At 42.6% G+C, this 23,110-nt stretch overlaps 1 protein-coding gene across 1 annotated transcript in view; it reads right to left on the reverse strand.

The window, feature by feature from the left end:
• Positions 1-23,110, reverse strand: part of wwc3 (WWC family member 3) — a 247,807-nt gene that overhangs the window by 77,684 nt on the left and 147,013 nt on the right. Inside the window, exon 5 of the mRNA XM_072260748.1 lies at positions 22,292-22,371. Within this exon, the coding sequence (XP_072116849.1) occupies positions 22,292-22,371 (80 nt within the window). The remainder of the gene's footprint in view (positions 1-22,291; positions 22,372-23,110) is intronic.

Genomic DNA, 23,110 nt, shown 5'->3' on the forward strand with positions numbered 1-23,110 from the left:
TCATTACCCGCGCGTCATCCATATCAGCACGGGAAGGAGATCAAATCCTCGAGCTTGCAAATGACGGCGGGCTGAAAAGTATGTTTGACATAACATCTCTGCTGGCATTCTGGATCAAAGTCAAGGCTAAATATCCTGAGATAGCCACGAAAGCACTGAAAACGTTGCTTCCATTTCCAACATATCGCTGTGAAGCGGAGCTTTCTGCAATGAATGCAATAAAAACTAAACTGCGAAATAGACTGGACATAAGGAACCCCCTTCGAGTATCGCTGTCTCCCATCACCTCTCGATAGGACAGTCTTGTTGCAGGGAAACAAACCCAGGGCTCTCAGTGATTCAGCGATATTGGTATGTTGCAATGATTTTATATGTTCATACAGGGAAAATATGCACTGTGTGTTTCATATCCAAACGTTACTTAAAATGTTATGGTGCTATTGACTTATAAGTGACTTATATGACCATATAACAATTACAGCACGGAAACAAATACCCTTCTAGTCCGTGCTGAACGCTACTCTCACCTAGTCCCACCGACCCGCACTCAGCCCACAACCCTCCATTCCTTTCCTGTTCATATACCTATCCAATTTTTCATTAAATGATAATATCGAACCTGCCTCTACCACTTCTACTGGAAGTTCATTCAACACTTACTTCAAGCTCCCCCTGTCCTCCCCTGATAATTGACTTATCACTATATTCATGCAAGGAAAACATGCGCTGTGTGTTTAATATTAAATTCGTTAGATAATCCCTTTTGGAAATAAAATTGAGTGTATTAGCCACTTATCACCTATATTCCGGTCGTGATTAACACCTCACCCCCTGAACAGAATCGCCAAAAACGATTTGTAGGGGAAAAAAAAAAATCAGCAGGTACATGCATGCGCACACAGGTACCCGTGCAAGGCTTCATGGTCATTGTAGTTTTTCCTCGGGGTAAACAACGAATTTGACTGCTACTCTTGTCCGTTGGCAACCCTACCCCCACCCCTCCCTGGTCAGCTGGTCCGCAAGAATATTCTCAATATTAAACCGGTCCGCAATGCAACAAAGGTTGGGGACCCCTGATATAGCCTGCAAGTAATAGAGGGCAAGCATTTAATGTAGGAGGGGGAAAGTTTAAAGAAAATGTGTGGGGCAATTTTTTTTTAAATGTAGAGGGGTCGGTGCCTGAAACAGGCTGCCAGGGGTAGATATGGTGATGGTGTTGAGTCTTTTAATAGTTACATGAATATTCAGGAAATGGGCAGATATGGATCACATACAGAAGAAGCTTAGTTTAACTTGGTATCATGTTTGGCATGGACATCTTGGGCAAAAAGCCTTTTCCTGTGGTGTACTGCTATGTTCTATGCTTTGTGTGAATGGCAATACTGATTGTAATAATAAATGAGGGAATTGGAATAAATCATCTTCTGGACTCAAGGGGAATCAGTGAAATCTGGTCAAAATCCATGTAGTATGACTGTGCACAAATCCCCAGAACCACTAGCCAGCATCACCACTTAGTTCAAGGACCTGGGGAGGGGAAGTACAGTAGCCCATGTAAACGGGAGTCACTAGTGTTCAGGCCTGGTGCTGATTACTCAGCTGGACGCTGCAGGCTTGTGTTAGGCCATTCAATGATTTACCAGCACCAGACTCTCCATTGCCAAACATGGAACATTCAGCAGTCCAATTCAAGCTGGCACTGGATCTGCAAAATGGAGGCATGGGGGAGAGGAAACATGCCAAGATGGCACGTACTCTCGCTGCAGCGTGTGAACATGCCGCACACATCACCGGAAACAAACTGCCGTCTGGATAAAATCACAAGACCAAACACCAACTTTTGTTTGCACACTGCCTTTACCCTTGGAAAATGTCCCAAAACAAACTGAAAGGAGTGTCATCAGCCATTTAACACCGAGCCACATGAGGACACAGGTTCCAGGGAGCACCACGAAGGAGGAAGGGGTGGAGAAGTAGAGACGCGTGAAGAGGAAATTCCACGGTTTAGGGCCCAGCCAGCTGAGAGCACAGCTGCCGGTCGGTGGTGGATCAAAGGAGGGCAGGAATGAGCACGAAACCGGACGTGGAGGCATGTACAGATGACCAGGGACTGCTGAGTGCAAGAGGTTGTGGAACTGATATAACTGTGGAATATTAAGTGAAGCCTTGCCAGGGAGGTCCAGAAGCAACTCCCAGCTTCCCCGAGTAACAGGATATTCAGGATAGTGGGATCTGTATCGGGTTTTCAGTAGCATCAATGAGGTCTCAGTGTGTTAAGCAAACTGTACTAGGAAATGGAAAATGTTATTTTACTTCACATCTTGCGGAGAGTTCGCACCAGCCCTCATAACCATCCTCCCTGAAAAGATATGCAGCATATCCTGAAAGAATGGAAAGTTCTGTTACGGCTGCTACGTTTTGCATCATCGGCTGCTGGCAATATTCCCTTACTTAACCACAGTCTGTTTCCTGCAAAGCTTTTCATCAACAGCAGGTACTGTTAGAGCAGCCAGCTTTTCACTCAACCCTACCCAGGGCCCAACGACAATCCAGCCTTTGTTCTAACATACTTTTGAAAGTTTGTCATCGAAAGATCACCCGACCTTCTTTTGATTCCCTCCCCCTCTTCTGTGTATTTCTGTTGTCCCTTGCCTCATGCATTATATATTTAATCCAGGTTTGTTGAGATGCCAACTAACAAAAGCATTCTGTCTGAGAAGTATGTCAGGACTTTCAGGACTGAATAACTGCAGTGGAAGGGGGAGGGAGGGGCCCAAATTCAATACTGCCAATTCTGTTGAGCCTAGTAACTGGACAAATAAAAACCTCCTTCAAAATAAAATGTCAAAAAGGAAGGTATCTGCATGGCTAAACAGAAAGGGTGAGGTGAGAGGGAGCAGGGGCAACTGTAACCTGCAGACAAAGCTGGCGTGAGCAGTCAGGGGCAGAGTGGGTTTGAACTGCGGTTACAACTGCGTTCCTGCAAGTCCTGGAAACCAGCAAAGCGGATCACAGTTCATTTCAATCCTGGTGTTTAGTGGTCAAGTTATCACCGTGGCCAACTTCACAAAAATATGCCCCATGGGGGAGGATGGAGTATCAGACTGGGTAAGGGAACAGCTCAATCTCTTAGAGTATATCTGAAACACAAGTAAGCCATGTAATTGTTTCTTACAGCTCTCTGCCTAGTATTTCCAGTTTCCAGATTGCTTAATGTCTTTTCCAGTACCCAAGGGTGAAGGAGAACAAAATAATTGTTACTCCAGATCTGAAGCAGCACAAAAAAAACCCACAATAATAAAAACACAATAAAATAAATACACAAGATGGCTTAGTTACATTGATTGATAAAATGATACTAGGTAGTCTGTACATAAGGTGACTGTGTCAGGAAATGATAAAGTCATTGCACTGGGGGATGTGGAGGGGCGGGTTAGTGGGTGGAGGTGTTGACCAATCTTGGGGAAAGTAACTTTTTTTTGAGTCCAGTGATCCTGATGTGGATGCTACTAAACCTCCCCGCTGATGGGAGTTGGACAAACAGTCCATGAGCAAGGTGGGTGGGATCCTTCCCAATGTTACTGGCCTTTTATAGCAGCTTTCTGTATCTATGTCCTTGATGGCAGGCAGGCTGATGCTGGTGACACGTTGGGCAGTTTTGACTACCTATTGTAAAGCCTTCCTGTCCACCACATTGCAGTCTCTGTGCCAAGCAGTGATGCAGCATGTTAGGATGCTCTCGACTACACATCTGTAGAAGGACACGGGTATAGGCATGCATAGCCCAGCACTCGTCAGCCTCCTCTGAAAATAGAGGCATTGGTGAGCTTTCTTGATCGTGTAGGATGTGTTCTGGGACCACAAAAAGCCTTGTGTGAGCAGAGTGTACAGTAGTGGGCTCAGCGCACAGCCCTGGGGCACCCGTGTTGAGGATGATGTGGAGAGAGGAGCAGTTGTGCACCCTGACCGTCTGAGATTAGAAAGTCCAACACCCCGTTGCACAGTGGTGTACTTACACAGAGGAACAAGAGTTTGTTCACCAAGGTCTGTGGAACAATAGTGTTGAACACTGAACTGCCATCCAGAAACAGCATGTTGACATAAGTGTCTTTGCTTTCCATGTGTCACAGCCAGGTGTATGACAGATGCTAAGGCATCTGTCGAAGAGCAGTTCCATCAGTAAGCATATTGGTGAGAATCCAGCGTGGCAGGAATGGAGTTTTTCCATGTGTGCCATTACAAGCCGATCAAAGTACTTCATGATGATTAGTGTCAGTGTCACCGGGGAGTAGGTCTGAAGGTGTAGATTTTTTTGGTACGGGGACGATGGTGGCCAATTTGAAGTATGTGGGGACAGCAGCTTGGAAGAGTGAAGTGTTGAAGATGTCCATGAAGACAGTCACTGAGCTAGTGTGCACATTCCCTGAGCACTCAGCCTGGGATGTTGTCTGGCCCAGCAGTCTTACGGGGGTTGATTCTCTACAAAGTCCTTCTCACATCTGCTGCTATTACAGACAGCAGCTTCACATCTGGAAGGGTGACTGGGGGGGGTGGGGGGAGGGGGGAGGGGTGGAGTTGGGGAAGCAGCTTTCATGACTGGTGTTGTGTTATGCCTCAAAGCGTGCATAAAAGTTGCTCTGGTTGTAAGGGAGTGTGTGGTCAGTAATGCAAGATATCTATCCTATGTATTTGGAGGACATACAGACTTGGCTCTGCTAACAGTTGTGTGAACTTTTCCAAGTCAAAAGCAGTTTTTATTTTGCAGTATATGGCAGTGCCTTCCATAACAAGTCAAAGGACATTTTAAGAGGACAGGTGAATGAGGACCACAGTGCTGTCAGTCTAAAACCTGACCAAGTTATGGCAACAGGCATTCTACCCCAAAGCAAGCTAATTCACCCAAGAGGTTACTATAACCATCCAGTAATCAGTTCTGACTCTAACATGATATCCACATTTCAGGTCTCCCTTGTGGTAGTCAGGCTCATCTGCAGACATTAGTTCAGTAATTTAACAACTCCACCACCATACCTGCCAAGGGTTCTAACCCCAATCCAGACAGTTAAGCATAATTTTTTGGAAGCCATTTCAGTGAGATAACTGCTCTTCAACAGACCTCCTTCAGGTGAGGCCTGATACATTCTTTCAGACAGCATTAGTATATTTATGGCATTCTTCTGAAGAGGACGGGAGATAGTTTCAGAAATATGGCCAATAATTATCCCTCAATCTATATCAGAAAAATTAGACTATGTGGTACTAATTACAGTGTTTCCTCGCCAGAATTTATTGAAATCTTGTTTAAAAGCACTTGGTCTAAAGCCTTCTATGCGTTGGTGTCTCAGGTGCATGACCAGGTAGGGCTTAATGGCACCTCAGGTTCAGTCAGCTCAGGACCCAACCAGAAGCCCTGGCTGAACGCTAAGGAACTCTCCCTACACAAAGCCCACATGCTGTCTTCAGATCTGCTGACAGGACAGCTCCTACAACAGTTAGGAGAAACCTCATCTTTGGCATCAAGAGGGCTAAGACGACCTACGCACAAAAAGTTCAAGAAAACCCATTTGATAACAATCCCCGGTGTATGTCGCTGGGCATCACTGACTAAGCAAGGAACAACAACACCGACTTTACCAGTGATGCCTTCCTCCCTGATGCTATAAACAATGTTATGCACTCTTTGAGGCATGCAACACAACGCCAGTCACAAAAGCTACCCCTCTCCCATGTGAGCAGCCACTGTCTGTAGCAGCAGCAGGTAAGAGAAGGACTCGGCAGAGAGTTAATCCCCGTAAGGTTGCCAAGCCAAACAACACCCCAGGCCAAGTACTCAGAGTGTGTGCACACCTGATCACTGACATCTTCAACCCTTCACTCATCCAAGCTTCTGTCCCCACGTACCTCAGTCCATCCCTATACTAAGAAACCATACACCTTCAGAACTAAACTACTGCCTGGTGGCACTGACGCCAATCCATGAAGTGCTTTGGAAGGCTGTTAATGACACATCATAAACTCCATTCGTGCCACACTGGACACTCACCAATATGCTTACCAACAGACTGCTTTATGACAGATACATCTGGCACTGTCATGCCTAGAAAACAAAGACACTTATGTCAGAAACCTGCTTCTGGACTTCAATTCGGCATTCAACACTATTGTCCCACAGATCTTGGTAAACAAACTCCTACTCCAACTGTGCAATTGGGTGATGGGCTTCCTAATGATAGTCAGGAAGCACCACCACTCCTCCACCCCATCATCATCAACATGGGTGCCCCAACAGGGCTACATGCTGAGCCCACTGCTGTACAGTCTTCTCACACATGACTGCATGGCCAAACGTCCGAGTAATCACATTGCCAAGTTTGCCGATGACATGATAGGGGTGGGGCTCATCACCAACAACTATGAGATGGCCTACAGAGAGGAGGTGGAAGAGCTCCAAGCCTGGTTCCTGGCAAATAACTTTTTCCTCAGGTGTTAACAAGACTAAGGAGGTGGTTATTAACTTCAGGAGATCTCGCACCACTCACACCCCTCTCTACATCAGCGGCACAGCAGTGGAAACTGCGAGCAGTTTCAGACTCCTGGGAGCACACATCACACACAACCTCCCATGGTTCTACACAATCAGCTCACAAAAAGCTCACAAACACCTCTGCTTTCTGAGGAGGCTGAAGAGAGCTGGACTATGCACGTCTATACTCACCTCATTCTACAGATGCCGCAGTAAAGAGCATCCTAACAAGCTGCATCCCTGCTCATGGCCTCTTTGCCCCACTCCCATCAGGGAGGAGGCAACATAGCATCCACGCCGGGAGCACCAAACTCTTACTTCGCCAAATCAGTAAGGTTGATCAACACCTTCACCCACAATCCCACCCCTACTTTATAATTCCCTGTCAGTCACCTTATCTACAGACAGTCCTGTGCCTATTGTCAATTTATGAACACATAAGACATAGGAGCAGAATTAAGCCATTCAGCTCATCGAGTCTGCTCCGCCATTCCATCATGGCTGATCCCAGAACCCACTCAACCCCATACTTGCCTTCTCACCACATCCTTTGATGCCCTGATCAATCAGGAAACCATCAACTTCCAGCTTTAATATACCCACGGACTTGGACTATGGCAGAGCATTCCACAGATTAACTACTCTCTGGTTAGATAAAAATCCTTCTTACCTCAGTTCTAAAAGATCGTCCCTCAATTTTGAGGCTGTGCCCTCTAGTTCTGGACACCCCCACCATAGGAAACGTCCTCCCCACATCTACCTTATCTAGTCCTTTCAACATTCGGTAGGTTTCAATGAGATCCCCCCGCATTCTTCTAAATTCCAGAGAATACAGGCCCAAAGCTGTCCAACACTCCTCATATGTTAACCCCTCCATTCCCAGAATCATCTTCATGAACGTCCTCTGGACTCCCTCCAATGACAACACATCCTTTCTAAGATACGGGTCCCAAAACTGTTGACAATACTCCAAGTGTGGCCTAATAAGTGTCTTATAAAGCCTCAGCATTATCTCCTTGCTTTTATATTCTATTCCCATGAAATAAATACCAACATGGCATTTGCCTTCTTCACCACAAACTCGACCTGTAAATTAACCTTCTGAGAGACTTGCATGAGGACTCCAAAGTCCCTTTGCACCACTGATGTTTGAACCTTCTCCCTATTTAGATAATAGCCTGCATTAGTGTTCCTTTTATCAAAATGCACTATCATACATTTCTCAACACTGTATTCCATAAGCTACCTTACATATTTATATTTTTGTTATTATTCTATACTTTATCCTATTGGGCTTTTTTTGTGCTGGTCTGGAGTAACAATTATTTCATTCTCATTTATACTTGTGTACTGGAAATGACATTAAACAATCTTGAATTATTTGATACCTTACCTATTTAAGTGTCTATCTAAATGTCTCTTAAACATAATAATGTTATCCAGCTCCACCATCTCCTCTGAAAGAGCATTCCAGATATCAACTACTCTACGTGTGGCCCCTCCTATCCTCTTTATAACTGTTTCCACTCACCTGTACCCTCTCCTTTTTGACACTCTTACCACGGGAAAAATATTTTGTCTATTTACCCTATATGATCTCTCAAATCTTATATATCTTTATCAAGTCATCTCTCAATCTCTTTTACTCCAGGGAAAACTAACCCTGCCTACCAACTCACTCCCCACACCTGAAGTCTTCCAATCTAGTCAACATTCTGTAAATCTCCAGTGCAACAGAGGATTCAAAAGTACTTCATTAAGAGTAAAAAGCTTTGGAACAGGGGTCATTAAGGTCTATATAAAAGCAATTTTTTTTTGCCCTGTTGACTTGAGCATATGATATTTGACATTCAATTAGGTCACGCGACACCTTCGCATGATGCCTAACCTGCAAGACATCAGCCTACTTTATTTTACAAAACTTATTGCATCTACCCTTTCTGAATGTCCCACTTTCAACATGTTCCAAATAGTTGCCTTGTTTTAAGCATAATTCATTAATCAATGAATGGAAAAACTTTTTGCAATATTTAAATCAAAACAGCTTCTGTGCTACTTCTGCAACTATGACTACAAGGAGAAAACACAAGCGTATTTTTCACTGATTCAACAAAACACATAAGTAGGACCTCTAACTAGACTTGGTGATTTTTTAATATTACAAAATGTTAAAAACATCGATAAAAACAAAACCAATCCTAACATAATTCATTGACTGCAAGCCACTTGCAATAAAGACCTCTTTCAAAGAAATGTCCGTGACAAGAGAACCACAGCCACCAGTCACTGAGGAAAAGGCACAGCCTACAACAATGGATGCCCCGTGGGTGGAATCTGCACTCTCATGGTGAGAGCCTTAATAATGAAGAGCTTCGAGAATTGGCCGAGCAACGCATCCTGGGTGAATCTGTGAGGACATGGATGGAGAAGAGGAAACACCAGCAAGAAACCTCACCACAAAATTCCACAGCACTGGCACCACCACGATCGCACAAATCATGGACCCGTTCATCGATAATGATCCTGACTGGAAGCAAAGCAATAAGGGAAAGAGAGGTGTTCTCGACATGATTTCCTGCTACCAAGAACTGCTTCATGAGAGAAAACCTTAAAAAAAGGCAGTCAAATCTCGAAGCCTCCTTGAAGAAGAAGCTAAAGTTCGAGGAGGGCCCATAGCCTAGCCCCTCCTCTAAGATGTAACCACCATCCGCTTCCTTCTGCTGCAGCTGCAATGTGTTGCTAGTCCACTGATGTACAGGTTAGGCTTATTTGTGTGTTTGTCACTCCACGAACTACTGTGTATACATAAAATATCTTACATCTCAGGTTTGACTTCTTTTAAACTCAGGCACACACGTCCACTTACGTAACATTATAATGACCCAACATATCGCTGAGTTACATAGCACTCCACCTCCAAGGAACACGTCCTCAGTATCAAACGGTGTCTAGGTAAAATTGGATTGCCAGAATGCTTTTTTTAAACTGGATGGAGAAGCACTGCAATCTCATTTTCCTGAGCAATGACAATAAAGCCCTCACTAACTAAAGTAGGTAAGGGAACAATCTCAATGTGTACTACAATAGACTCCTGAAAATGGTATGAACCAACAATGAACAGCACTTTGCACATGCCCAGGCAACTGATACTCATTATGAAAACCATTCTGATTTCCTTGCACAAGATTGATTCTTTGAGCCTACAGAACCAAGACAAAAGGTTTGAAAGTTCTTGTATATGACATGGGTCAGCAGAAACAGTTGGCACTGATGAAGCTACGGAATATTAACGTATCTCGCCACAGACGTCAACTGCCAAGGTGAGCTTAATAACAGGCAATATTACAGAGATGACAGGCTAGCAGATATAGTTTATTAAGTTCTATTCAGCAAATAACTTTAACTGTATGTAAAGATTTCCAGTATAATTAAATTTGGCTTTACCCGGAAAACTGCTCTTCCTGCAGCCTATAATTTTACCAGCAGCTTTTACCAATCTCTTCCCGTATTTCCAAACCTATGGAGCAGCGACACTTGAGGGAATTTCCAATGGTACTGTGCACTTTGGCAGTTCAAGAATAAAATAAAATCTTGACAGAGAAATAATTGTATCCAAGGAAACTGAGGTAAAGTTAGAGAATTAAAAAAAAACAAGCAAAAAGACAAGAGGTTTTAATTTGAATACATAGCAGCTCCAACCTTCGCAATTCTTTTTCAAAATGTATGGTAAATCTGTATATCATACTCGCAATTCATTTACATTTTTAGGTGCTCACCCTCAAGTACTTTCTTAAAGCTTAGAAGTCTTAGATTTTATAATTACACTCTGGACAAGGCCTAGAGAAGACTTATTTATCAATTTTGTCTGTCGTCAAATAATGTACAATATCCTATCTCTGAAACACTGTCCACCATTACCAACCTCCACCACACTCCATTCTGCTTCAATTCTCTCTCCATCTCCCTCTCCCACACGTCCCTTTACAAAGACAATGGTATTCTTTAGTACACTGCCTGGGCCTTAGGTTAGCTGTTCTAACAGTTCTGTAGCTCAGTGAAAAAGCTTGCCTGACGTAAGGACATACCAAATAGAAACCAATTTAGGCTATTCAGCTCTTTGATCCTAGATGATGTCAAAGTCCTGAGCAGAGATACGAGGGGTGATTGATAACTTTGTGGCCTAAGGTAGAAGGAGGTGAGTTATACAGCTCTCGTTACATACACGTGCAGTTCAACTCTGAGTGGTTACGCAGAAAGTTTGAAGTTAACTCATCTTCTTCTACCGTAGGCCACGAACATATCAATCACCCCTGCTGTGGACCACTTTCTGGCGGTCCAAGACGCTGACTTCTACAAAGAAGGGATCTGTATGCTCCACGACCGCTGAACTAAGTGTGTAAGTGTAGAAAAAAATAAATGTGCTATGTTTTCTAAAATTGACTCCTTCTACCTTAGGCCATGAACTTATCAATCACCCCTCGCAGTTGTCTTTATAGCACAAGGCAATGTTTTTATTGACACTGAGACAATTTTCAAGACACATTGGTAAATGACTGTCAGCACCTGTCCTCAACTTAAAGGGAGGCTGTTACCTAAACATATACACGTCCCAATTGGAGATAAAAGACATACATGCGCAAATTAGAGGCAAGTTTAAACAAAATCCAATTACATCACAGGTGAAGCCCTCCCAACCATTGAGCACATCTACATGAAAAGTTGCCGTAGAAAAGCAGCATCCAAAGGTCCTCACCACCCAGGCCATGCTCTTTTCTCGCTGTCGCTAACAGGTAGAAGGTACAAGTGACTCAGGACTTGCAACTCCATGTTCAAGAACATTACTACCTCTCAGCCATCAGACTCTTGAACACAAAAGCATAGCTACACATTCCATTTCTGGTGTTCCAACAACCAATGATCTCGCTTTAAGGACTCTTTATCTTGTTATTTCATGCTCTTGTTATTTATTACTATTTATTTATATTTGCACAGTTTGTTGTCTTCTATGCTTCTGCTCTTTCATTGATCCTGTTTACAGTTACTGCTGAGTATGCCCACAGGAAAATGAATCTCAGGGCTGTGTGTGGTGACATGTATGTACTCTGACAATAAATTTTACTTTGAACTTTGAAGCAACTTTGATGGGTAACTTCATAACATTCCAGGTGGTAAAAGTCTACATTTAAAATTACACAGAGCAACAATCTTGTGGATCCATTGTGTGATCAGGTGGATGAATTTAACTTCATAATTTACAAGCAAATGTAATTTTAAAAATGTATCAGCAGAGCATTTGGCAGGGAACATGGCACTTGAAATGATGAAGTTGTGAAAGGTGAAAAATGTGAAAATCACTATCCTTTCATCAAGCCTCCAATTCTGCAATGAATTTATGATTAAGCAATCTGTGTGGCTCCCGTGGTTAAAAACATTCACAGGCTTAAATAAGTGACTTGTTTTCGATCACAAATTATATGGGACAATTCATTGCTTACTTAAGTTTTCACAGAGTTCTGATGTTTATCTAATTACTATTTCAATAAATATGTTTAAAGCAATGGCACAATGGAGAAAGTACATCAATAAAATATGACAGCTTGCAGTTTTGTGACAGCTATCTTTACTCAGATGTACAGAAAGATACACCAAAAACACAGAAAACTATAATATCTAAAATTAAGAACCAACTTATTACCAATGAATAAATCTAATCCCTCTTATCAAATCATTGCCACAGCAAGAGTTTTTTTTTAAAACTCAGAGATGCAGGTGAAGGGCAAAGATACACTGTGACTTTCTAGTGCTTAAAAATACTTTTGATTGCCAATGAACAGCAGAAAGAGAAAGATGAACATCCACTCTAAAACCCTTCAGAAACTGGCAACACGGCTGAATGTTTACTGTTAATCAGTCCATCTTTTAGAGAAACAGATGCCTGGAGTCAGAAATCATGCCAACAGTCTTTTGAAGAATTCAACAGGCCAGCTCACTGACCACCATCAGGGCAACAAGAAATCAGCTTACATCCAAGCTTATTAACAGCTCTTCACAAAAATAATCAGGAACATATTCAGTTAATAGGCCCTATATCTAAGTAAGGATTAGAGAATGTCCCGAGAATGAAAGGGTTCATGTATGAGGAGTGTTTGATGGCTCCAAGTCTGTGCTCACTGGCATTTAGAAGAATGGGGGGGGGGGGGAATCTTATTGAAACTTACTGAATATTTAGAGGTCTAGATAGAATGGATGTGGAGGGGATGTTTCCTATAATGGAGGAGTCTAGGACCAGAGGGCACAGACAAAGAATAGAAAGACTTCCCCTAAGAATAGAGATGAAGTATTTCTTTAGCTTGACAGGGTGGTAAACCTGCGGAATTCATTGCCACAGGAAACTGTGTAGGTCAGGTATTTGGGCATAGTTAAAGCAGAAGTTGACAGGCTCTTGATTAGTAAGGGAGTGGAAGATTACAGAGAGAAGGCAGAAGAATGGCATTGAGAAAATAATTCAGCCATGATCAAACGACGGAATAGACTTGATTGGCCAATTGGCCCAATTCTGCTTCAATATTTTATTTTCAAACAGTGTTATAATAAATGTCAGAGAGGAAAACAAACCTTTCCCTTTGTGATTGGAGTACATAAACCTCTGCTCCTAAAGAGTGTTAAACACGTTCATAAAGCGAAGGAAATAGACAATTTGTCAAAATGATACTGAGGAGTATGGAGAGTGGTGTGCCCTGGTCCCTTCTAGTTTGTTAAACTGATACAATCTATCAATAAGTACAGCAAGTAATCAAGTGCTTTTAGTACAAGTTAATGTATTAGTATAGATTTAATATAGAGAAATCCTGCATGTCATGCTATCCTGAAATAAAATGACCCTTCCACATCTAGTTAGGTACAGTGGTGCTAGAAAGCTTGTGATCCCTATAGAATTTTCTCTGTTTCTGCATAAACACACCTAAAATGTGACCAGATTGTCGTGCATGTCCTAAAACTAGATAAAAAGAACTGAATTAAATACATAACACAAAAAATATATACTTGTTCATTTATTTATTGAGAAAAATGATCCATCATTGCATGTATTTGTTGGAAAAAAGTATGTGAACTTTTGCTTTCAGTAACTGGTGTGACCCCCATGTACAGCAATAACTTCAACCAAACATTTCTGGTAACTGTTGATCAGTCCTGCATGTCAGCTTGGAGGAATTTTAGGCCATTCCTCCCTAGAAAACTGCTTCAATTCTGGGATGCTGGTGGGCTTCCTTGCACGAGCTACTCGCTTCAGGTCCTTTCACAACATTTCTGTAGGATTGTCAGGATTCTGACTTGGCCATACCAAAACACAAATTTTCTTCTTTTTAAATCATTCTATTGTTGATTTACTCTTGTTTCAGATCATTATCTTGTTGCATTATCCAACCTCTATTAAGCTTCAGGTGATGGACTGCTACCCTGATATTCTCCTGTAAAACGTCTCTGAAGTTTGAATTCACTGTTCCTTCAACGATTGCAAGCTGACCAAGCCCTGAGGCAGTAAAGCAGCCCCAAACCATGAAAGACCCTTCCACCATGCTTCCCAGTTGGGATGAGGTTTTGGTTGTGATGTGCAGTGCCTCTTTTCCTCCAAACATAGCAAACTGCATTTCTGCCAAAAAGTTCAACTTTTGCCTTATCTGTCCACAGAACTTTGTCCCAGAAGTGTTGTAGAACATCCAGGTGGTCTTTTGCAAACTTAAGATGTGCAGAATTTTTTTTTTGGGAGAGCAGCTATTTCCTCTGTGGTGTCCTTCCACGAACACCATTCCTGCTCTTGTGTTTTTCTTATGGTGGACACATGAGCAGAGATTTTCGCAAGTTCTAGAGATTTCTGCAGGTCTTCTGCTGTTACCCTTGAGTCCTTTTTCATCTCCTTCCACACTGCACGTTGTACTCTTAGTGTGATCTTTGCAGGATGCCGACTCCAAGAGAGAACAGCAACTGTACTAAGTTTCTTCCATTTGTAGACAATTTCTCTTACTGTGGACGGATGAACACTCAGGGCTTTGGAAATGCTTTTGTAGCCTTGTCCTGCTTCATGCAGCTCTACAGTTCTTCTTCTAAGGTCCTCTGGAAGTTGTTTTGATCAAGGCGTGGTGCATATAAACAGATCTTTCTTGAGAAGAGCAGGCTCTGTCAGTAACCTGACTTTATTTTTTAAATGGGGCAGGGCCCCTCTACAACCCCCACCTCCAATCTCATCTCATCGATTGGATCACCTGTCTCCAAATAGCTTTTGTAAAAGGCATTACCCCAGGTGTTCACATACTTCTTCCATCAAACACATGTAATATTGGATCACTTTTCTCAATAAATAAATGAACAAGTATAATGTTTTTGTGTTATTTAATTGGGATATCTTTATCTAGTTTTATAACTTGCATAAAGGTCTGGTCACATTTTAGGTCATACTTGTGTGGAAATTGAGAAAATTGGCCTTTTCTCCTTGGAGTGATGGAGGATGACAGGTGACCTGATAGAGGTGTACAAGACGATGAGAGGCATTGATCGTGTGGATAGTCAAATGCTTTTTCCCAGGGCTGAAATGGCTTCCACAAGAGGACACAGGTTTAAGGTGCTTGGGAGTAGGTACAGAGGAGATGTCAGGCGTAAGTTGTTTGTGTTTTTTTACGCAGAGAGTGGTGAGTGCGTGGAATGGGCTGCCAGCAACAGTGGTGGAGGCAGATACGATACAGTCTTTTAAGAGACTTTTGGATAGGTACATGAGCTTAGAAAAATAGAGGGCTATGTGTAACCTTAGTAATTTCTAAAGTAGGGACATGTTCGGCACAACTTTGTGGGCCGAAGGGCCTGTATGGTGCTGTAGGTTTTCTATGTTTCTAAAATTCTACAGGGTTCACAGACTTTCTAGTACCACTGTAATCCTAATAGACAGCGACAGAACTAAATGAAATGTTACAGTTAAGACACAATTCAGCTGTAACTATGTGTTCATGAAAAGCACCAGCAGATATTGCACTAAAGTATGCCATCCAGTGTTCTTCTCCCTGAATCTGGTCTATAATCCGCTCTTATTTATTCTCCAGAATCTTCAGTATCATATTTATCTATTTCCACTATCATGGATAGGTTTCAACACTAATTTCTGGCAGAGGTTTCTGTACTCCAATTACCAAGGGGAAAAAAATCATATTTTTCTCTCCAATGCTTCCTATAACTCTGTTTGTGATCATTTTTGGGAAAGGATCCAGAGGGAAGATGAGAAGTTGTTTTTAAGCAGCCAGTCGTGATCTGGAATATAATACATTCAATAGTAACACCCAAATGGGAGTGTGATATCTCCTGAAAAGCAAAACTATTTGCAGAAATGTGGGGAAAGAGCTGCCGGGGGTGGGGAGTGGGGGAGATGGAATTAGTAATATACTCCTTTAAAGAACCAGCAGAAGCTAAAAGGCATCTACCAAGACTGTAAAGTTTAAAGATTTTAAACTTTCAGCCACTTTGTTAAAACCTTACTAGTGGATGGTGGGTTGGGGTTGAAACAACAGAGATTTATTTACTTTAATGTAGATATCTTTTTAACATCATGGTCAGCAGCAAAGCTACACTCTAGTTTCCCAATTCCCTCTCTAACTATGACCCATTTCTATCGTAACTTATTGGGGATTCCTTCCCCCGTCATTATTGTCCAAATATTTAGCAGTACATTTCCTACCCAGAAACTGGGACGGCATAGTGGTATAGCAGTTAACGCAATGCTATAACAGCGCTAGTGACCCTGGTTCAATTCCCGCTGCTGTCTGTAAGGAGTTTGTATGTTCTTCCTGTGACCGTGTGGGTTTCAGTTTCCACCCACATTCCAAAGACATACAGATTGTTAGGTTAGTTGGTCACATGGGCAGTGCGGGCTCCATCTCTAAATAAAATAAAATACAACTGCAGATCAGCCAGTCTGTATAATCCATTTATCTTCTCCTGATCACAACACAAAATGCTGGAAGAACTCAGCAAGCCAGACAGACATTGTGCCAGATCTACACATTCTCTCATCAAATGTCCACTCCAGCTTAGCTGGGCGAGTTTCCTCTATCCCAGCAATCCTTCTCCTTTATTATGGAGGGGAATAAACAGTTGACATTTTGGACCGAGACCCTTCAACAGGAGTCCTGATGTAGCCATTGCCATCATCTCAAAGCCCTTCATCACAATAGACGCGAGTGCTGCCTGTCAATAGTCACTAATGCAGCTCAGCCGGCTCCTCAGAGTCCTCATCTTTTCCTGAAGTGTATAATTAATGCCCCTCTTGCTTAATTGGAAAATTTTAATATGCTTCCATCAATCCCTAAAGCCACTAAGTTTGCACCAACACCTACACTGCAAGTCCCACTGCAACTTTTCATTCCAACAAACATTCCTTCCTCATCATCTCTGCTTTCTAAGCATCCCTATATCCATACTCTCCTTAATTTTACACCTTCACTTGAGTCAATAGCTCTACGATACTCCTCCCCACTATTAGTTCACCTTCTCTCTTCTCAGCAGCTTTATCCCTGCTTCATATCACTACAGAGGCCGGAAGAAAAATACATTTAAAAAGCCTTTGTATGTTTTGGTAATCTTCTCTCCTACTGCCATTGGAAATTTCCTTTGAGACATCCTTACATTGTTTCTGTATTACAACCTGCACAAAATATTCATGTCAGCTCAGAGATTGATGGAATTCATTTGGAACCTTTCTTGTGCCCGATCTATACACACTCTCATCAAATGTCCACTCCAGCTTAGCTGGGCGAGTTTCCTCTATCCCAGCAATCCCTCTCCTTTATTATCTTCCTGTTCTATTGTGGCACTGAACATGTTTACATTGTTGTTACTACTCCCCAGTGTTTCTCTGCTTCAAGCGCACTGCTTAATAATTTACTCTCGGCCAAGTTGTGTTTCACGCCTCGCAAGAATAACTGCACCTGGACTGAAACTTACTTTCTGAGCAAAAATCTATTTCCTTTTCCAATGCATTGCTACATATTTAATATTGTTTACATTAGTAATTTAGTGGTTTATAGGTGCCCCATTTAATAATAAAATTTCATCCCCAGTTCTGCACCCTAGTTTGATAGTCATGAAGTATCTTCATTCAGATGGACAAGTTATTTGCATTCCACCCATCAACCATCTGTCTCAGGATTTAGGTGAGAAATATTTATATACAGCAAAATGCCCTCTCATGGGCATTCAGATTTCTGAAGCCATCTCAGTGGAACTTCGTCCAGCATTGTTGGGTCAGGTTTATGATATCTCACAAATAGCAGTGGAATGCTGGGAGGCTGGGTGGGAGGATGGTCTGCTGGTGGGCTAATAGCTAGTGGACTATATACACCAGACTTTTTGTGTATCATAGAGAGAAATCATATGAATATGGAAGTAGGAGAAACTGTGTCCAACTTGCACAAGGGTTGGTCACAATGCTAACCTTGCATAATTTAATTTTTTGACATTCCATAATGACCTGCAGGCAGTGAGACCAGAACTTGCATACACAAGTGACCTACACACATCAAGTCTCTCTTTAAAATTATTCAGCTGTCGACTAGTTTTACCCAGGATCGTGGCTGGACTCAAGACCCACAAGTACAATGAGACTATTCAATGCCAGCATTTGGAAATTGCAGCATGAACCAGCCTCTTTACCTCTCTCATTCTGAACACAGAGAAGATTATCTATAAAAATTAAAGTTTTCATTAACTGAGATTTTTATGCATGTTTTGAAAGGGACAATAACACTTCCCCAGTGTGAATCCCCACAGAATCCGATGACTATGATTTCCAGCTTGGAGTCCAATATCAGAACATCCTTCAACAGGGTGAACCCACACAAGAAGTCAAGCCCCAAAGGTGCCCTGATGAAGGGTCTTGGCCCAAAATGTCAACTGTTTACTCTTTTCCGTAGATGCTGCCTGGCCTGCTAAGTTCCTCAAGCATTTTGTTTGCGTTGCCCCAAAGGTGTACCAGGTAGGGCACTGAAAACCTGTGCCTACTAACTGGATGGTGTGCTCAAGGACATCTTCAACCTCCCACTGTTGCAGTCAGAAGTTCCCACCTGCTTCACAAGGAGATCAACCACACCGGTACCCAAAAGAGCAGCGTGAGCTGCCTCAGAAACTATCGACAAGTTCCAGTCGCACATGCTGTACTGAAGTGCTTGGAGAGGATGGTAATGGCTAGAATTAACTCCTGCCTGAGCAAGGATCTGGACCTGGACCCGCTATAATTTGCCTATCACCACAACAGGTCTACAGTGGACACAACTTGGACGTTGAGCACCCAGACAACAACAAAACATTCATTTGATTACAGCTTGGTGTTCAACATCATCTTCCCGTCACTACCAATCAACAAACTTCAAATGCTGGGCCTATGTACCTCCTTCTGCAACTGGATCCTTGACTTCCTTATCAGAAGGCCACAGTCAGCTCAGATTGGTACTAACATCTCCTCCTCACTGTGGATCAACACAAGCACACCTCAAGGATGAGTCTTTAGCCCACTGCTCTACTCTCACCACACTACATGACAATATGACATGGGTCAAGCACCATCTACAAATTCATTGATGACACCACTGTCATTGGCAAAATTTCAGGAGATGTAAAGGAGTGAGACGGATCAGCTGGTGAGAACATAAAACAGGAGCAGAATTAGGCCATTCAGCCCATCAAGTCCACTCCGCCATTCAATCATGGCTGATTTAATTTTCCTCTCAACTCCATTCTCCTGCCCGCTTCCTGTAACCTTTGCCACCCTGACTAATCATGAACCTATCAACTGCTGCTTTAAATATAACTAATGACTTGGCCTCCACAGCCATCAGTAGCAATAAATTCCACAAATTCATTACCTGCTGACTAAAGAAATTCCTCTTCATCTCTATTCTGAAGGGACAACCTTTTATTTTGAGGCTCTCTCCTCTGGTCCTCGACTCCCTCACTATATTAAACATCATCTCCATGCATCTGCCTTCCTTACTACCAAATCAATTTACTCACTAACCTTTTTCACTTGCCCACTTATCCCTCCCCTCTAATCTCCCTCGTGGCACTTATACCTACAAACAACAGAAATGTTACACCTGCCCATTCACCTCCTCCCTTGCCTCCATTCAAGGCCCCAAACAGTCTTTCCAGGTGAAACAACACTTCACCTGAAAATCTACTTACGTCATAAATTATACCTGGTACTCCCGATGCAGCCTCCTCTACATTGGTGAAACCCAAAGCAGATTGGGTGACTGCTTTGTCGAGCAACTCTGCTCCGTCCGCGAAATTTCCCGGTTGCCAACCATTTTAATTCCTATCCCCATTCCTGTTCCGACATGTCAGTCCATGATCTCCTATTTTGCCACGATGAAGCTACCCTCAGGATGGAGGAGCAACACCTCATATTCCTTCTAGGTAGCCTCCAACCTGATGGCATAAACAACAATTTCTCCTTCTGGCAGCTTTTTTCCCCTCCCCTCCCTTTTTCTTCTATCACCACTTTGTCCCCTCACTTGCTCATCACCTCTCCCTGGTGCCCCTCCTTCCTCTCATGGCTCACACTCTCCTCTCCTATCAGATTCCTTCTTCTCCAGCCCTTTTACCTTTCCCACCCACTTGGCTGCACCCATCACCTTCTCGCTAGTCCTCCTACCCCTCGCCTCCCTTTTTCACTCTGGCCAGTCCTAAAAAAGGGTCTCAGCCTCAAATATTCATTGCCATAGATGCTGCCTGACCTGCTGAGTTCCTCCAGCATCTTGTGTGTGTTTTGGGAATCCTCCATTTCTGAATTCACTCCCCATTTAGAAAATAGTCTACACTTTATTCCTTCTATCAAAATATATGACCCTACACTGTTTTCCATCTTACACTTCTTTACCCATTCTCCAAGTCCTTTCACAGATTCCCTGGATCTTCACCACTACCTGCCCTGCCCCTCCACCTACCTTCAGATCATCCACAAAACTGACCACAAAACTATCAATTCCATTATCCAAATCATTAACAAATAACGTGAAATGCAATGCATGCCACACCGACCCCTGCAGAACACCACTAGGCACTAGCAGCCAAACAGAAAAGGCTCCTTTTATTCCCACATTTTGCCTTCTGTCAATCAGCCAACCTTCTGTTCATGTTACTATCTTTCCTGTAATATCATAGGCTCTTGGCTTGTTTAGCAGCCTCGTGTGCGGCACCTTGTCAAAGGCCTCCTGAAAATCCAAGTAAACGACATCCACTGACTCTCCTTTATCTATCCTGGCTACTGTTCAGAATCTTATATATAACTCCCATCAGGGTCTTTTACCTTTGCAGTTCCATAACTCTAACTACAAGGATTCAACATCTTCTTTCTGAGCATTTGATTTCAGATTTGGTTAAACAACAAAACCATTCCATTACCCACTGCCCACCTACCTGTCCTTTCAGTACGAGTGGTGTCACAGCAACTTCACACTCAACTCAACAACTGACTGTGGCGGTGAAGAAAGGGAAGTGAAGAAAACACACACCAGTCCTCATCGAGGAGTTATTGAGGGAACAGATGAACAGCTTCAGGTTCCCGAGCGTCAACATCTCAGAGCATCTACCCTGGGCCCAACACACTGACGCAGTCATGAAGATGGCAGGCCAGCAGCTCTACTTCATGAGGAGTTTGACACACCACCAAAGAGTCTCGACTGGTTATGTCACAACCCGGCACGGAGGGTTCAATGCACAGGATTGCAGAAGGCTGCAGAAGGTTACGGGCTCAGCCAGCTTCATCGCAGGTACAACCCTCCCCACCCCCACCCATCGAGAATATCTACAAGAGGCAGCGCCTCATAAAGGCGGCACCCAGCATTAAGGACCTCACTACCCAGAATATGTCCTCTTCACCTTGCTGCAATCGAGTGTACTGGTGCCCGAAGACCCACATCCATTGTTTTAGAAAGAGCTTCGTCCCTCTGCCGTTACATATCTGAATGGTCCATGAACACGACCTCATTATTTGCCTTTTGCACAATTTATATTTGTAACTTGAATTAACTAAATTTCACATGTATATCTGTGTTAATCCACCTGATTCTGAACTGCAGCTCCTCTCAGACTGATAAGAACCAAGTCAGATTTATGTGACTCGGAAAGTCAAATCTGAAGAGTTACTGTTGAGAGGAAAAGATCAGTTGTAAAGTTACAAAATGTTAAACAGATGGCTAATTAAGATGCAAGGGACAGACATTGATGTCATCTCAAATCATACAGCAACGCAGAAAAAAAAATTTTTTCAACAATAATCAAAGGTATTTTCTGGCAGCCATGTTATTAATGGGAAAAAGATACCCCCCATGCGAGTAATCGCTTTGATAACTCAGCATCGTTACTGGTCCATTGTGCTGAAGCACATTCAGTGCACAACCTTACCATAGTAGATAAGTGTTAAAAACTAGCGAAGTAGAGCCGTTTACTAAAAAGGGGCCATGCTGAGACAAGGAGAGAGTCAGGAAACTTACAATTGTGACATTTTGTTCTGGTTTTCAAAATACATTTAATTTAATATTTTGAGTTCCTATTACTGATGTAATGCTGAGAGAGCTGTAGCAAGACTTTCATTCAGTCACACAAAGCCAAGGGATAAAAATAGCCTTATTTCTTTTTAAGCAAAAGGTTAATTTGAAAATAAGAAGCGCCACATCACACTCCCCCCCCAAAAAAATAGCTGTTATAACTATAGATAAATACCAAACTTACTCTTGTAGTGTCTCTACGCCTTTCTCCTTGCATTGCAATTCTTGTTTCATCTGTGCCAGCTCCCTTTTCAATCTGGAAACCTAAAAGTAAGAGTCATTTCCATTAAACATTCCCAGATTTGGACAACCATGAGAAAGTCAGAGCATCATATAGAACAGAACACACCCTTTGGCCTTATCCTGTGCTAATCAGGAACAATTTTGAACTAATCCCATTTTCATTCCCATTAACTACCCCACCCCCCAAGCCCAATTCTGCTATCCCCTTCATACTAGAATACAATAACTAGATACCCTAGCACTCCTTCAAAGTCTTTGAGATGTGGGAAGAAACCAGCCATTCTCAATTTAATTCAGGCCATTGAAACTAAAATATCCAGCAGACCAACCAGGAAATTGTGACAACTATTCCAGTGCTAGCATTTCTTTGTTGGCTCAATGTATTGCAAGAATATTGATTCGTAGGGAGAACGAGCAGTCAAACCTGTTCACCAAAGACTCCCTACTGCATGTATAGCTTTAAAAAACTGAATTAGGGTAATGATGTGAAACTTTTTAGTTGGCTTTATTTGATCCAAATTTCATAAGTTTTTGCCAATAAAGGATGCTGGCAGCATTTGAATTGAGATCGGGAGGAGCAGTGTAACATGCCCACTGGCACCCAGTCAATTTTGCTACTGACAAGTAAAGCAGTTTACTTACAAGGATTGTGAATTGTGTCTTTTGGCACAGAATACATGACTACATTGTCCCTGGTAAGTAACTTGAGTGTTCCAAATTCCTGGATTAAATTGCATAACTAGGAAAAATGGAAACATGC

Source organism: Mobula birostris, chromosome 6, assembly GCF_030028105.1.
Source record: "Mobula birostris isolate sMobBir1 chromosome 6, sMobBir1.hap1, whole genome shotgun sequence".
Lineage (NCBI taxonomy): Eukaryota > Metazoa > Chordata > Chondrichthyes > Myliobatiformes > Myliobatidae > Mobula > Mobula birostris.